At 47.1% G+C, this 16,334-nt stretch overlaps 1 protein-coding gene across 1 annotated transcript in view; it reads right to left on the bottom strand.

Moving 5' to 3' along the window:
• The window catches only part of LOC101602613 (carboxypeptidase A4), a 30,343-nt gene extending 15,106 nt beyond the window's left edge, over positions 1 to 15,237 (bottom strand). Inside the window, exons 1-5 of the mRNA XM_045160564.1 lie at positions 15,086 to 15,237; positions 8,061 to 8,142; positions 7,051 to 7,185; positions 4,757 to 4,855; positions 177 to 278 (exon numbers count right to left, since the gene is read on the bottom strand). Coding sequence (XP_045016499.1) covers positions 177 to 278; positions 4,757 to 4,855; positions 7,051 to 7,185; positions 8,061 to 8,142; positions 15,086 to 15,153 — 486 coding nt within the window. The 5' untranslated portion in view covers positions 15,154 to 15,237. The remainder of the gene's footprint in view (positions 1 to 176; positions 279 to 4,756; positions 4,856 to 7,050; positions 7,186 to 8,060; positions 8,143 to 15,085) is intronic.
• Positions 15,238 to 16,334: the final 1,097 nt, after the last annotated feature.

The following is a 16,334-nucleotide window of genomic DNA, read 5'->3' as shown; positions in this document are numbered from 1 at the left end:
TAGGTCTTCTAGCTCCAAGCAGAAGATCCAATCAGCTCAAAATCCGACTCTGAGCCTCAGCCTCTTCTCTGAAGCCAATGGGTCTAAAAAAAAAAGTGCCCCCCTGAGCAGTACAAGGATTGGGTCATGGCCACAGGAGTCAGGAGCCTAGGTCCATCAGGATCCTGGGGTCTTACCTTCAGAACATACATGGGCCGCTTTTCAAACGTCTGTCCAATCTTCAGTCTGCTTGCCAGGTCAGGAAAATCTGTGGCTATGCTGTCCATCTCGTGGTAAATCTGCAGTGTGAAATGGTGATGAGCCCAAGTACAAGCTTTAAGTTCTTGAGACAGAAGTTCCTATGTAGCCCAGGCTGGCCTGGAACTTGCTATAGCCCACACTGGACTTGAACTTGCAATCCTCTTACCTTCAAATTCTGAGTGCCATTATGTCTAACCCAATGTCATTTTTTTTTAATTTTTTTGTTCATTTTTATTTATTTATTTGAGAGTGACAGAGAGAAAGAGGGGGAAAGAGAGAGAGAGAAAGAATGGGTGCACCAGGGCCTCCAGCCGCTGCAAACAAACTCCAGATGCGTGCACCCCCTTGTGCATCTGGCTAACGTGGGTCCTGAGGAATGGAGCCTCGAACCCGGGTCCTCAGGCTTCACAGGCAAGTGCTTAACCACGAAGCCACCTCTCCAGCCCCCAATGTCATTTTTAAAATTCCTGAGTCAGCTCTGAGTGGGAATCTTGGAACCTCATCTTATCAGTCTTAACTTTTTTGTGGAGGGGGACCCTGACTTTGAGGTTGATCACACCATCTGCGTGGAATGCTTACTCCACTGAACTGCCTGGAAAGCCAGTTTCTGCACCTCTCTAGAGAATAACACATTCCGCTGGTCCATAAAAATATAATCCATTCAAGTAAAGTAGAAAGACTTAAACAGATATTGCTCCAAAGTGTGACCCTTCGTGCAATCCCAGACTGCGCTGTCAGAACGGTCCTGCCTAGCAAGGGCTCTTAACAGCAGAACTCTCCAAATTGTTGAGCTCACATTCTCTACTAGCAAAAAAAAGCATGCACCATGTAAAACAGATCATGTACTACCATGCAAATAAGAAAAACAGGCCGAGCGTGGTGGTGCAGCCGGGCGTGGTGGTGCATGCCCTTAATCCCAGCACTTGAGAGGCAGAGGTAGGGGATCACCATGAGTTTGAGGACACCCTGAGACTACATAATGAATTCCAGGACAGCCTGGACCAGAGTGCAACACTACCTTGAATAGCCAAAAAGAAAAACAGGGCTGGAGAGAGATGGCTTAGCGGTTAAGGCACTTGCCTGCAAAGCCAAAGGACAAAGGTTTGATTTTCCAGGACCCACATAAGCCAGATGCACAAGGGGGTGCATGCATCTGGAGTTCGTTTGCAGCAGCTGGAGGCCCTGGTGCACCCATTCTCTCTCCCCCCCACCCAGCTTATTCTCTCTCAAATAAATTTTAAAAAATAAGAAAAATAGAAATGGCTACACTCATACAAGCAGAAGTTATAATAATTTCTTCTTCTATTCTAGTGGGCCATCTTGCTTACTACATGCTAGGATACAGGTACCCCATTTTGGAGATGATTTAAGTGATAAAGAGCTGTACATAATAACCAAGAATTGCTTTCAGAAAAAAAGTCTGGGGCTGGAGGGATGGCTTAGCAGTTAAGGCATTTGCCTGCAAAGCCAAAGGACCCAGGTTCGATTCCCCAGGACCCACATAAGCCAGATGCACAAGGTGATGCATGCATCTGGAGTTCTTTTGCAGTGGCTAGAGGCCCTGACGTGTCCATTCTCTCTCTCTCCCTCTCTCTCTCTCTCTCTCTCTCCGTCAAATTAATTAATTAATTTTTTTTTAAAAAAAGAAAAAAAAATGTCTGAATTACGTAGTCCATCAGCTAGACATGCTGGCACATGCCTGTAATCACAGAACTTTGGAGGCTGAAGCAGAAGGATTGTGAGTTCAAGGCCAACCTGAAATACATAGCAAGACCCTGTTTCAAAAAGCAAACAAATAACCGGGCGTGGTGGCGCACACCTTTAATCCCAGCACTTGAGAGGCAGAGGTAGGAGGATCTCTATGAGTTCGAGGCCACCCTGAGACTACATACTAAATTCCAGGTTTGCCTGGGCTATAGCAAAACCCTACCTTGAAAAACCAAAAAAAAAAGGAAACAAGTAACAAAAAGTAGTTTATCTTGGGCTGGAGAGATGGCTTAGCGGTTAAGCGCTTGCCTGTGAACCCTTTTGACCCCGGTTCGAGGCTCGGTTCCCCAGGTCCCACGTTAGCCAGATGCACAAGGGGGCGCACGCGTCTGGAGTTCATTTGCAGAGGCTGGAAGCCCTGGCGCGCCCATTCTCTCTCTCTCCCTCTATCTGTCTTTCTCTCTGTGTCTCTCGCTCTCAAATAAATTTAAAAAAAAAAGTAGTTTATCCATTTTAGTTTTGCAAATTATATGAAGATCAAAAGAAGGAAATAAACAAATGAGTTTAGTCCTTAAGAATGAAATAAAGAGGCCTGGGAATATAGCTCATTGGCAGAGTGCCTGCCTAATATGTGCAAGGTCCTGGGCTCAAACCCCATTACAGGGAAAAAAAAAAAAAAAAGAACCTGGCTGAGCATGGTGGTACACAATTTTAATCCCAATTTTAGGAGGCAGAGGAAAGAGGAGGATTGCCCTGAGTTCGAGGCCACCCTGAGACTTTAGTGAATTCCAGGTCAGCCTGGGACAGAGCAAGACCCTACCTTGAAAAGCCAAAAAAAAAATTCCCATAGTCAAGATATATAAAGTATGATGAAAGTGGTTCATAGACTAAAAGGCCAAAAATGAGAAACTTTAGGTAGCAGGTAGCAAAAATAGAAGGGAAATTAACCCACGATTGTTGAGGGTTCACAGCCATCCAAGAAGAGGGGCCGAGCGTCTCACAACTGACCTCAGGAAGAGATTGGAGAGCTGGAGAGATGGCTTAGCAGTTAAGGCGCTTTGCTTGCAAAGCCCAAGGACCCATGTTCGACTTCCCAGATCCCACATAAGCCAGACGCACGAAGGTGACATATGTACAAGGTCGCACATGCGCACAAGGTGGCATGCATGTCTGGAATCTGGCTGCAGTGGCTGGAGGCACTGGCCTGCTCGCTCGTGCTCTCTCTCTCTCATAAAATAAATAAATAAATGAATGAATAAATAAATATAAATTACCACATTATGAACAAAAAGCATTTAAAAACAAAAAAGAAGAGCTTGCAGCCTCCTCCACCACTGACAGTAAAGAGTGGGAAAACGGCAGGGCGGCTGCCCTTGGCCATAATAGCAAAGAGCCACTCGGGAAAAGTTAAAATAGCAAGCTAGCTGTCTCCAGATGTTGGGTGCACATTCATGCCACCAGCCACTACCACAGCACACAGAAAAGGACCTGGGACCCCAAGTCCTGGCAGAGACAAGCATGAAATTCCCACCAGAGACCTGGGAAAACTTAAGTGGCTGTTGGATAGGAGCCGCTCAAAGCTGCTTTCAGAAAAGAACCCAAAATGATCCAGCCACGAGTGGATGGCACCCTATCCTACAGCTACGGGATCCCAGGAAAGCCATCCTACAAGGGGAACCCACCCCAGAGGGGGCAGGGGTAAAAAAAAAAGCAGACGCAAGTGGATGAGACAGAGAGATAGCCATCAGGTGAAAGCACATGGTCCTCTGGGTCTCTGGGTGACATTTGCAACTGGTTAGCTGGGTTCAGGAGGGCCCCACACATTAATGAGGCTAACGTCATGGGTTTGATCCCTGTGTGGGCCCTGAGCTCTGCTTTCGTCCATGGCCTGAGTCTGAACTGAACTCCTAACTTTATCCAGCTGTTTTGCAGATGTGTGTCATTGGTCACAATAGGGATCAAGGGGCAATGCGGTTCGAAGGACACACAATAAACAAAGTTACTGACAATCATGGGAAGCAAGTACAAATCGCTGGTCAAACTTTGAAATCACCCCTCATCTAGAAGAAAAACAAAAGTACACGCCTCATGAGAAACAAGGCAGGAACACCATGTCTGCCACATAAACAACATGTGCTAAGGTAGGTGAGGGAGTATGCAAACTTAGATTTGGGGGTACATCCCCAAGCTGATAAGAGTTTGCAGGCTAATGAAGGTCTGAGACGTTCAGGCCGTAAGACAACTGCACCATTCGTGATGTACTTCCGTTCTGTAAAATCCCTTTTGGCTTCTCAAGTTCCAATATCATATGAAATCAGGCTGCTTGGAGTTTTCATGTGAAAGTTAGGCTTGCCCTGAACATCATGCATCTATGTAAAGGGGTTTTGAGCTGAGCACCAAAATGCATTATAGGGCAAATACAAATTATAAGGAGTCATGATAAATAGTGGAGTTATTTGGCTAACCTTGGTAATAACTGCTTGCCTGGAGAAAGTAGCATTTCATTCTGGGCTAAAGGATTACAAGCGAGGGAAAAGGTTAAATTACAAGGGATCGGAAATGATTACAATTATACTCATGGCTCTCTCTCGAAGAGGTCCCTTAAGAAGGATGTATATCAGGGGAGGAGGACTGGGCAATTTGTGTTTCGTTTGCTCTCAGGTGCTGGTAGAAGTTAGACAACCTAAAATTTGGGGGTGGGGGGAGGTCACGTGACGTGTTAACTGTGTACAAGCTGGAAGTGAAGAGAGAGATCACGAAATTCAAGCCACCAAGGACGTCAGCCCCAGGAGTGCCCTGAGGAACTTACAGCTTCCAGAGAATGGTAAGAGCCATAGTTGAAGGTGTCACCACTCCGCTCCTGCCCTTCGTTGTGACGCATTTCTTCATCTTCATTGTCCAAGAGGGCCTAAAAGCAGACACAGCATGATGAGGAAGCGAACCCCTGAAGGTGCAGTTCATTGTTTTCCTGCTGTCAGTGGGTAAATGGCCCAACCAAGATGGTGCCCCCCCCCAACAGCACATCCAGTGGCCTGAAAGCCAAGGATCAAATAGGTTAACTTACACAAACAAAAGAAATTAACATATAAGGAAATAAAAGTTTGTGCTGCTTTCTTCTAAAATTACCCTCTCGGGGCTGGGGAAATGGTTTAGCAGTTAAGGCATTTGCCTGCGAAGCCTGAGGACCCCGGTTCGATTCCCCAGAACCCACGTAAGCCAGATGCACAAGGGGGTACGTGCATCTGGAGCTCATTTGCAGTGGCTAGAGGCCCTGGTGTGCCCATTCTCTCTTTCTCTCTGCCTCTTCCTCTGTCTCTCCCTCTCTCTCAAATAAATAAATAAATAAAATATTTTTAAAAGATAAAGTAAAATAGAATTACCTTCTTTCTAACTATGAAACATGGGCTAGAGAGATGGCTTCATGGTTAAGGCCTGCAAAGCCAAAGGACCCATGTTCGATTCCCCAGGACCCACATAAAGCCAGATGCACTAGGTGGTATGCACACATCTGGAGTTCATTTGTAGTGGCTAGAGGCCCTGGTATACCATTCTCTCTTTTTTTTTAATATTTTTTTTGTTCATTTTTTATTTATTATTTGAGAGTGACAGACACAAGGAGAAAGACAGATAGAGGGAGAGAGAGAGAATGGGCGCGCCAGGGAGTCCAGCCACTGCAAACGAACTCCAGACGCGTGCGCCCCCTTGTGCATCTGGCTAACGTGGGACCCGGGAAACCGAGCCTCGAACCGGGGTCCTTAGGCTTCACAGGCAAGCACTTAACTAAGCCATCTCTCCAGCCGCATTCTCTCTTTCTCTCTGTCTGCCTCTTTCTCTCTCTCTCTCTCTCAGTCTCTCTCTCTCTCTCAGATAAATAATAAATAAAATATTTTAAAAATTAACTACAAAGCATTGCAATAGTATTTATTTGTAAGGGGCTTAAATTAGTTCTGTGAAGTAAAGCAACAGAATTAGCTGTGTCCATTTTATTTATTTTTTTATTTTTTTGGTCTGGGAAATTTATTCTCTAACCTTCTTGGTTCTGTTGAAACAGTTCACTATATAAAAATGCTGCAATGTTCTTACCCAGGAGAAAAGCCATAATTGTGTATGTTGATTATCATCGGTGCGATACAATGTTTTTAAAAATAAACTACCATGCCTTTAATGACCAAAAAGAGGGGAGAGGGTCAAATTTCTTTCATCTGTCTATAAAGCTTCTTAGAGTTCAATTTACACCACCCCATTCAAACACCATGTCTTCCCTTCCCAACATATGTGCTACTTGGTTATCCTACGGTATGAAATCTCTAGACATCAGCTTGCATCTGGTATCCAGTGCCTCTGAAATACACAGCTTGGGAAAGCATTCTGAAACAAAGAAATTCTTAAAATCACTCATACTTTGAAGGTTCCTGGCAGATGTCTGTGACATGTGAGGATGATTAATACGCTCACAGCTGCTCACGCCATCAGGAAACTCCTGGGCCACATCACCAATTAGTCTATAACCCACCTCAGTGAAGGAGGAAGCATGATCCAGAAACTGGCCTGATGTTCAGCACAGGTTGTGGAGACAGAGGGTGATGGTCTCTCTGCCGGGGTCTGTTGGTGACATTCTCCTTTTCTCAAACGATGCCTCTTCTGATTGGTTTCTGTTACCCCCTTCCCACCCCTCACTCTTGTCTCCTAACTTCAAATACAGAAAGGGGGGGACTTATTACTGGAGCACCCATGATATGCGATATACTGTTAGACATATTACATATAATTGATAAAAGAATCTTTTTGATTAAACAGTTGAAGTAGGCATCTTGGTTGCCATTTTACTGATGAAGAAATGTAGGCTCATGAGAGTAAAGCTTGTCCAAACAAATAGACTTGCAGGTAGCAAAAATGAGAATTTGGATCCACAGCAGCAGAGTTCCCTGTCTTTACAGAAGGCTGATCCTCTAATGCGTCACTACACTTTATTTCCATCTGCTTTAATTCCTTTACATTGTGAGATTAAAAAGGATGACACCAGACCTTGAACGTCTCTCAGGTCCACTCTGGACTGGTGACTTAATCCTATGTAAGGCCACTGAGAGTCCATGGCTTACTCACCTGCAGGTCTTCAATTGTCACTGAATATCCCAAGCCTTGGGAGTTCAGGAAGGATTTGAATGGCAACAGACTGTCAGAAGGGACCAGAACATCGACAGGCCGACCAAAAGTGGAGGGAGATTTCCAGACATTGAGCTGAAGGGAAGAGAAGTAAAACCAGGTTAAAGCATAGTTCAGGGCTGGACAGATGGCTTAGTGGTTAAGACCCTTGCCTGCAAAACCAAAGGACCCAGGTTCCATTCCCCAGAACCCACATCAGCCAGATGCACAAAGTGATGCATGCATCTGAAGTTCATTTACAGTGGCTGGGGGCCCTGGCATGCCCATTTCTCTCTCTTTCTTTCTCAAATAAAATTTTCTTTTAAAGATAACTAATTCAAGCTGGGTACAATGGCACACATCTTTAATACCAGCACATGGGAGGCAGAGGTAGAAGGATGGCTATGAGTTTGAGGCCACCCTGAGATGACATAGTGAAGTCCAGGTCAGCCTGAGCTAGAGTGAGACCCTACCTGGAAAAAAACACACACACACACAAAAAGGACAGTTCAGGTAAAACATGCAATGAGCAATGAGCTCATTCTTCTAGAACCATTGCCAAAAGCCAGTGTGATCCTGGGGAGTTGGGGGGGGGGGCTGAGTTCTGTCCAAGGAGGAACAATGTCCACTTCATAATCTCATACGGTTAGACTTGCTCAGCAAAAGTCCAAGACATAATAAGTCAAGGGCAGCTAGAAGGATGGACGTCCTTCTCAAGGCCCCCATCTCCCAAGTTCTGCAGGCCCTCTCCTCCCCCACACCACGCTCGTTTGTGTGAATGACATATTAACTAATAAAGAGGTATATAGGGGGAGGGGAAGGAATTATCATGGCTTAACGTCTAGAATTATGGAAGTTGTCAATAGACAGTTTTTATACAGATAACCTTCAGGAATTACAAGGCATGCCAGTAACACCAGAATCTTCTACCAAACTCAGAGCGTTCCAGAGAATGAAGAAAAACCACATACCTTAAAGCTGTCCGAATCCACTAGCTGAGTCAGCTTTCGGATCTCGTCTCCATTTCTGACGTTAATCCTAAAAACTTGGTCCCTGGAGAAGGGGCGGGGGGGGGGGGTTGGGAAGCAAAAGATAATGGTGAGCTTTCAGCTGGCAAATAAACCCCAACCCCACTAGCCCAGACAGAGCAGGGCCGAATGAACGGAAATAGTCTAGTCTTTGGTTATAATGTATAGCCATTAAAAAATAAGGCTACGTGGCAAGTATGAAAAAGTGCTTATGGCATAACTTTTAAGGGAAATATTAAGCGAAAGAGCAGGACACAAAATTGTGTATCTGCTATGATTACAAGTATGGCAGATGCATTGAAAGAAAAACAGACAACAGAAATAAACCAAATGCTGACAGCACTCAAATTTAGGTCGTAGGATTATAGATGACTTATTCCCCCACCCTCCCCACTTCTTGTATCTGTTTTCTGTAATGTGGTCATATTACATTATAATGAAAAACATATATATTTTTCCAGAAAGGGATGTTCCTGAGTTACACGCAAAGCTAACTTCGCGAGGCATAAAGAAGCACTTTTTCACTGTCTAAGGCAAGGGCTAAGCCCCTGGTGGGACCTCCACGCTGGGAAGTTTAAGGAGCACACACTCCATCCTGGGAGAGCCAGCTGCTGTCCTTGGAGAGGCTGAGAACATTCAGGAATCCCTTCCAGTCCCAGAGCCCTAGACAGAGCTTTAGGATGGAATTGAACATGACCCAGAGCGTGGCACTGAAACTGGGTGGTGAGGGGTGCACCGCTGCCCAAGGACCCCGAGAAGGCCCAGAAGGGTCCTCCAGCGTCAGGAACAGGCCTCCCATGCCTGCGTGGGTGGGGGGATGCCCGGCCTGAAAAAGCTGTCTTTGAGCTCTTAGCTCACTCCAGAGAGAGCCAGGGGAGCCATTAGGCGTTGCTAGGTGACGGCTCAAATGAATCTGCACCCCACGCTGTCACATGCATCATCCCTTTGACACAAGTGAATGCGGGAAGGGCTGCTGGAGAGGGCTGTGGGCTGAAGGACCTGTTGACAGAGTAAATGGCTCCATCACGGGGAGCTAAATGTGTGAGCCTCACGTGGAGGCGCCTCACCAGGAAACCAGTTCAGTCCGGGTGGACCTCCAGAAGTTTACTCGGCTCTGAACGTTCTAGAGAGAATGTCCCCCAGAGGTCCACGGCAGTCCCAAGGACGCAAGGCGCACTGCAGAACTGGTCCTGCTGCAGGGGGCTAGACCGTTAGAGAAACCCGCAGCCAAGACCTTCTATTTCTTCTACGCCAGCCACTCCCCACAGGGTCCTTGAAAGTGGCCAGCTAAGTGCTTCCTAGGGAAGCTGCTGGTGTAGGGAGACCCTTGGTTTGGTAGGTCTCAGATGAGCCTGCTCTGGTTTGGATCAGCTTTTAGTGCGCCCCAAGGGTTCAAGTGAAGCAGGTTTGGTCTCCAAATGATGGGAGGTAGTAAGAGCTTTGAGAAGTAAGACCCAGCCGGGTGTGGTGGCCCCATGCTTTGATTTATTTATTTAAAAATTTTTTTTAATGAGTATTTAATTTTTATGTATTTATTTGACACAGAGAGAAAGAGAGAGAGAGAGAGAATGGGCATGCCAGGGCCTCCAGCCGCTGCAAATGAACTCCAGATGCATGCGCCCCCTTGTGCATCTGACTAACGTGGGTCCTGGAGAATCAAACCTGGGTCCTTTGGCTTTGCAGGCAAGTGCCTTAACCACTAAGCCATCCCTCCAGTCCTGTCCCTATGCTTTTAATCCCAGCACTTGGGAGGTAGAGAGGTAGGAGGTTCATGGTAGAGTTTCAGGCCACCCTGAGACTACAAAGTGAATTCCAGGTCAGCCTGAGCTACAGTGAGACCCTACCTCAGGGGGAAAAAAAAATAGAACCTAGTGGCTTCTTGGAAGGAATTAATGCTGGTCCATAGAGTTAGCTTCTATAAAAGTAGGTTAGCACAAAAAAGGCTGGGCTGGGCTGGAGAGATGGCTTAGCGATTAAGCACTTGCCTGTGAAGCCTAAGGACCCTGGTTCAAGGCTCGACTCCCCAGGACCCACGTTAGCCAGATGCACAAGGGGGCGCATGCATCTGGAGTTCGTTTGCAGTGGCTGGAAGCCCTGGCGCACCCATTCTATCCCTCTCTCTCTCTCTCTCTCTCTCTCTCTCTGTCTCTCTCTCTCTCTCTGCTTGCACATAAATAAATTTTCAAAGATCAATTAAAAAAAAAAAAGGCTGGGCGCAGCACGTGAGTACCTCTGGACTGCCTGTTTGGCCACGTGATCTCACTATGCATCTGTCATGTAGCGAACAGACATAGAGGCCCTCACCAGAGGGGGAACAGACAAAGCCAATTTATCTTGGACTTTCAGCCTGTAGGTGAAATACACCTCTCTTCTTTGTGCATTACTCAGGTCTTTTGCTGTAACAACAGGAAACAGACCAACACAGAATCCATCAGGCTTGCAGAGTTGGACTATAGCCCTGGGAAGACAGAGAATCCAACTAGTATCTCCCCAACACAGGCAAGGGGGGGAAAAAAAAAAGGAGGCGAGGGTAAGTCTTACTTCTCACTGAGAACAAAGTCCAGCCCGCCAGATTCATGGTGTCATAGGCTACTCCAACCCTGCAGGAAAAGGGGCATGCCGGAGACAGCCTTACAGTGGTGTCTGGAGTGGCAGCATTAAGCCTTTGTAAAACATCGGCTAGAGCAATCACAAAGAAGGGAAGGATGTGAGAAAGAGCAAGAAGAAGAAAAAGAGGGGCATCTGAAAAGCCCCTTGGAGGATGAAAATTATCTTATGCATTCCTCCATGCCCAGCGTACGCATCTTACTTTTTCCATTGTAGTGATTTCACACGGGACTTCCTTTGCTAACGTGCACAGTCCGCAACAATCGGAGCCAGTAACTCGAACTGGTCCTGATAAGGATGGGGTCCTCCCCCCTTTCTATCATGTCCAATCGTCCAAGCGACACAGGTTACAGAAACAGAGGAGGTGGGGGCGGAAGAGCTGGTGCCAAATGGAGCCCCGCCCCTGGCTCCCCTCCAGCTCTGCACACCCCCTCAGCCCCAAACCCACTTCCCCTGGTCCTTGTGCCCTCGTGTGCCTCCTACAACATGCCCTTCCCCCTGCTTGCCATCCCAGTCCTTTTTCCTTAAGTGCCCTTCAATCTCCTGCCTAGTCTTCAGGACCAGCTCATCCCCCATGAAACTTCCCTTATCAAAGGAGACAAAATCGGGCCCAGCAGCACTGGACTCTGGCAGTGATATTAGGATCTATCGTGATTCTCACGAACATCAGCATACGGATGCCTGGAAGTCAAGTTGGTGCCATGCAGTGGGCGGTCTGACTCGTACCCTCATTGTCCTTAGCTCGACTTGGAAAATACCCTCTTGAGATCATGCCAGAGTAGATGGTTGAGGACAACCCAGCTCTACTAGCTTGAAGTCCATGCAAAGACCTTGACCTTGGGTGCTTTCCTGGAGTTTGGCCAGGGAGAGGTGGGATTTGCAGCTGGGTGTGTCCATCCCTCCTATTCCACTGTGGGTACCTTACTAGCTCTTCTGGCCCTCTTCAACGCCCAGTACGTCAGCCCACCTTCAACGTGATGTCTCATGTTGAACATCTGTCTCATATGAAGAATCAATACTTGGGCCGGGCATGGTGGCGCATGCCTTTAATCCCAGCACTTGGGAGGCAGAGGTAGGAGGATCGCTGTGAGTTCAAGGCCACCCTGAGACACCATAGTGAATTCCAGGTCAGCGTGGGCTAGACTGAGACCCTACCTCAAAATAGCAAAAAAAAAAAAAAAAAAAAAAAAAGAATCAATACTTGTTTCGAACTTCTATCCCTCCCGCTGGAATCAGGAAGGTAGCTAAGTGGTCCATTCTTTGTGCCTTTCTCTCACCTGCATCCTTGCCCAGGCTGTTCAGCTACCATGAACAGCATTAAAAGGTATCTTCACAGGACTGGAGAGATGACTTGGTGGTTAAGCGCTTGCCTGTGAAGCCTAAGGACCCTGGTTCGAGGATCGATTCCCCAGGACGCACATTAGCCAGATGCACAAAGGGGTGCACCCATCTGGAATTCATGGCTGGAGGCCCTGGCGCGCCCATTGTCTCTCCTCTCCCCTCCCTCCCTCCCTCCCTCCCTCCCTCCCTCCCTCCCTCCCTCTCTCCCTCTCTCTCTCTCCCTCCCTCTCTCTCTCTCTCTCTCTCTCTCTCTCTCTCTCTCTCTGCCTCTTTCCCTCTCTGTCACTCTCAAATAAATAAATAAATAATTTTTAAATAAAAAGTTATCTTGGGGGCCGGGCGTGGTGGCGCACACCTTTAATCCCAGCACTTGGGAAGCAGAGGTAGGAGCATCACCATAAGTTTGAGGCCACCCTGAGACTACATAGTGAATTCCAGGTCAGCTCTGAGCTAAAGTGAGACCCTACCTCAAGAAACAAACAAAAAAAAAGTTATCTTGGGCTAGAGAGATGGCTTAGTGGTTAAGCGCTTGCCTGTGAAGCCTAAGGACCCCAGTTCGAGGCTCGATTCCCCAGGACCCACGTTAGTCAGATGCACAAGGGGGCGCACGCATCTGGAGTTCGTTTGCAGTGGCTTGAAGCCCTGGCATGCCCATTCTTTCTCTCTCTCTTTCTCTCTCTCTCTCTCCCTCCTTCTCTCAAATAAATAAATAAAAATAAAAAACAAAGCCGGGCGTGGTGGCGCACGCCTTTAATCCCAGCACTCGGGAGGCAGAGGTAGGAGGATCGCAGTGAGTTCAAGGCCACCCTGAGACTCCATAGTGAATTCCAGGTCAGCCTGGACTAGAGTGAGACCCTACCTCGAAAAACCAAAAAAAAAATAAAAAACAAACAAACAATTTTTTTTAAAAAAGGTATCTTCACAAAGCTCTTAGATGCTTGCCAGCTACCACCGACGCTACAGCCAGTTCTGCAACTACTTCCTGTCTGTCCTCTGCTGGGGATGTAGGAGAACCACGTGGACACCACCTCCCCCCTCTTCCACTTGGCGAGGGGAAACCATCACTATTGTCTCCATTCGCCAGTCTCCAGCCTTGCTTCCCAACCTTGCTCAAGGGCTCCGAGGTCAGTTTCCCTCCACTCGACACGTCCACTGAACCGGGTGACTGGGACGTGTTGAGGGGCTCCATGAAAGAGTCTCCTACCCTCACTAGGCTCCCTACTACGAAGTGAGAACAGCCTTGGGGGTGAGCATGACGTTATTGGTTAAAACGATTTATTTGCAGTCAGCTCAGGCACACGGCCCCTTTCTGCGTGAAACTCCTGCAGAGAGATCGGTGAGGCCCAGCCCAGCTGTCTCGGCCCAGGTGCCTACCGCATCATAAGAGAGGTCTGTATCCTAAGACACCGAGATTTTCCTTTTCAGCCACATGAATAGCTGCACAGGGGCCTCAGCCCACGCAGCAGCAAGTGTAGTGATGACACACCTACTGCTGAGCTGCCTGTGGAAAAACCTTCCTCCCTGGCCACCTGCTAAGTCTAACCCCTCTGAGCTATTTGGCAGCGGAGACGCAGGTATGAACAGAGTCATCACCATAAGAAAAAAAAAAAAAATTACTCAATCTCATATAAGTAATTGCCCCAATAAACAATCCCCAAGTCTCTTTAACCGGATGGTTCAACAGAGAATAAGTTAGCAGGTACAGATTACACCAGTGAGACAGAGGATTCTATTCGTCTAACTTGTGTTATAGAAAAAGGAATATGAGCTTTGCATTCAGAGATTCAAGCTTCCCTATTTACTAGCCTAAGTTGCTTTGGATAACCTTTGTAAGGCTGAGGGCATCTTGTTTTTTGTTTGTTTGTTTGTTTGTTTGTTTGTTTTGTTTTGTTTCTTTGTGGTTAAATTGAGGGAAATGGGCCAGAGAGGTGGTTTAGCGGTTAAGCGCTTGCCTGTGAAGCCTAAGGACCCCGGTTCGAGGCTCGATTCCCCAGGACCCACGTTAGCCAGATGCACAAGGGGGTGCACGCGTCTGGAGTTCGTTTGCAGTGGCTGGAGGCCCTGGCGCGCCCATTCTCTCTCTCTCTCTCTCTCTCTCTCACTCACTCTCTCTCTGTCACTATTAAATAAATAAATAAAAATGAACAAAAAAAAACTTTTTTTGAGGAAAATAACACCCTTGCTTGGCAGTCTTGTTGCATTATCCACAAGGTAATGTACATGAAAGGTCTCTGCAAATGGCAAAGCGTAACGCAATAATGAGTCACTGTAATGCAATCTTCTAGCAGGGCACCAGAGCGACCTTTCATCTCTCCCACTTCCCAGATCTCTGTCCTCTGCAAACCTCAGAGCCTTGCATGCGGAGCACGTGCGCATGTTCACGCATGCAGTCCCGGCATGTGTCCGCAGCCACGGTCACGCAAGACGTGGACAGCTTCGTCATCTAACTGAGAGGTGAAAGCAAGGAGCCTGGCATCCGGCTTTTCCCTTGAAGGGCGGCAGGAAGTAGAAACAAAGCATTTCCAGTCGTTCTTTGTAATTAACGACACAGGATATGCCTAGAGCTAACCTTAGAAGAATGAGGAAGAAAAGATAAATTGAAAGAGGTTAAAGAGGGGCTGGAGAGATGGCTTAGCGGTTCGATTCCCCAGGACCCATGTAAGCCAGATGCACCAGGGGTCAGGCATCTGGAGTTCATTTGCAGTGGCTGGAGGCCATGGAGCATCCATTCTCTCCCTCTCTCTTTCTCTCTCTCAAATAAATCAATAAATAAAAATTATTTTTAAAAAAGACTAAAGAGTTGAGGGAGGTGATCTGTAGAGACCACTGGTCCTGGTTGCACAGAGGAAATCGAGTCTCAGAGAGAAGTAACTTGTTCAGGTTGACCCAGGGGAAAAGATAAGACAAAAGTCCAGTCCTTACCAACCTAAGGTATATCTAACTGCCCATTCCTTTTCAATTCCTCTTGGCTCCCAGAGAATTGAAATAACTACACAATAATAAATCCAAAAGGAACTTACCCAAAAAACTTTTCTCGGCTGCAGATCCCTGGCCCAATAAAGGCCCCCCAAAACAGTATCCACCACATGTCTCAAGGGTGCTGGCCGCACACTGAGTCAAGGTGTGTTATTTATAAGGAGCCTGAGGCAGACTCATGCCCTCAAAAATGCTAATGCGGCTCTCAAGCAACCTTGCAGCTCTCGTAGGCGGGCCTCAACCATTCCTTTCCAGTGATAAAGGCCGAGCCTCTCCATTTACAAGGTCAGGAACTGGCTCCACAGGCTGGAAAAGTCAGTGCCAAAGGTGCCATGTTGCTCATCCCCTGGCATCTCAATAGTGTTTTTTGAATAAACAGAAAGAGCCTACGGTGCCCGATGGAATTTATACTGAGAGGAGAGGTCAGGTTGCAAACCTGAGATGGAGTTTCCTCCAGATTAATTTCAAAAAGAGAAGACCCACTCTCCAGGGCTCAGGGACCATTGCAGAAGAGGTGAAGGGGGAGGGGAAAATGTAAGAGCCAAAGGAAAGGAAAGAGTGCTTTGGAATGCTGTCTTCTGAACCCAAAGGAGCCATGGCACTCATGACCTCACAGTGGTTGACACTACCTACAGGAGGCCAGCATAAGGGGGTCGGGGAATGACTTCAAAACAGAACGGGGAGAAGTGGGAAAGAAGCAGGGCTTCGGATGAGGGAGGATGTGGGAGAGAGGATAAGGGAGGATGGTGGGAGGGGATTATGATCAGGGTGTATACTACATATGTATGGAAGTAGTCAATAAAAGGTTTTTTGAGCTGGGCAAGGTAGGGCACTCGGGAGGCAGAGGTAGCAGAATCACTGGGAGTTCGAGGCCACCCTGAGACTGCATAGTTAATTCCAGGTCAGCCTGGACCAGAGTGAGACCCTGCCTCGAAAAACCAAAAAAATAAAAATAAAAAAAAAAGTTTTTTGGAAAAAGAAAAAAAAGTTAAGACCATCAAGCAAGTTGGCTCCAAAACACACACTTGACAAGCCTGTCTACCAGAGCAGGCCAAAATGAGGAGGGCTTGTGGTCTCTTTTATGGATCTAAGGCCCAATTCTGAAAGACTTCACTTTGAAAACAGAAGCGTACGTAAGCGGTAAGTAGTAGAGGAAGAATGTTACTCTAACACTTTTTCCTTGGGATCCAAATGACAGGTGAGCCTTCCGTTTTTAAGTTTGTAAATTGTTTTCACTTATTTTTATTTTTACAAGACAAGGTCTCACTTTGTAGCTCAGGCTGGCCTCAGACT

This window comes from Jaculus jaculus, chromosome 10, assembly GCF_020740685.1.
Source record: "Jaculus jaculus isolate mJacJac1 chromosome 10, mJacJac1.mat.Y.cur, whole genome shotgun sequence".
NCBI classification, from domain to species: domain Eukaryota; kingdom Metazoa; phylum Chordata; class Mammalia; order Rodentia; family Dipodidae; genus Jaculus; species Jaculus jaculus.
The sequence above is the reverse complement of the archived record's forward strand: the minus strand, read 5'-3'. Positions and strand labels throughout refer to the sequence as shown.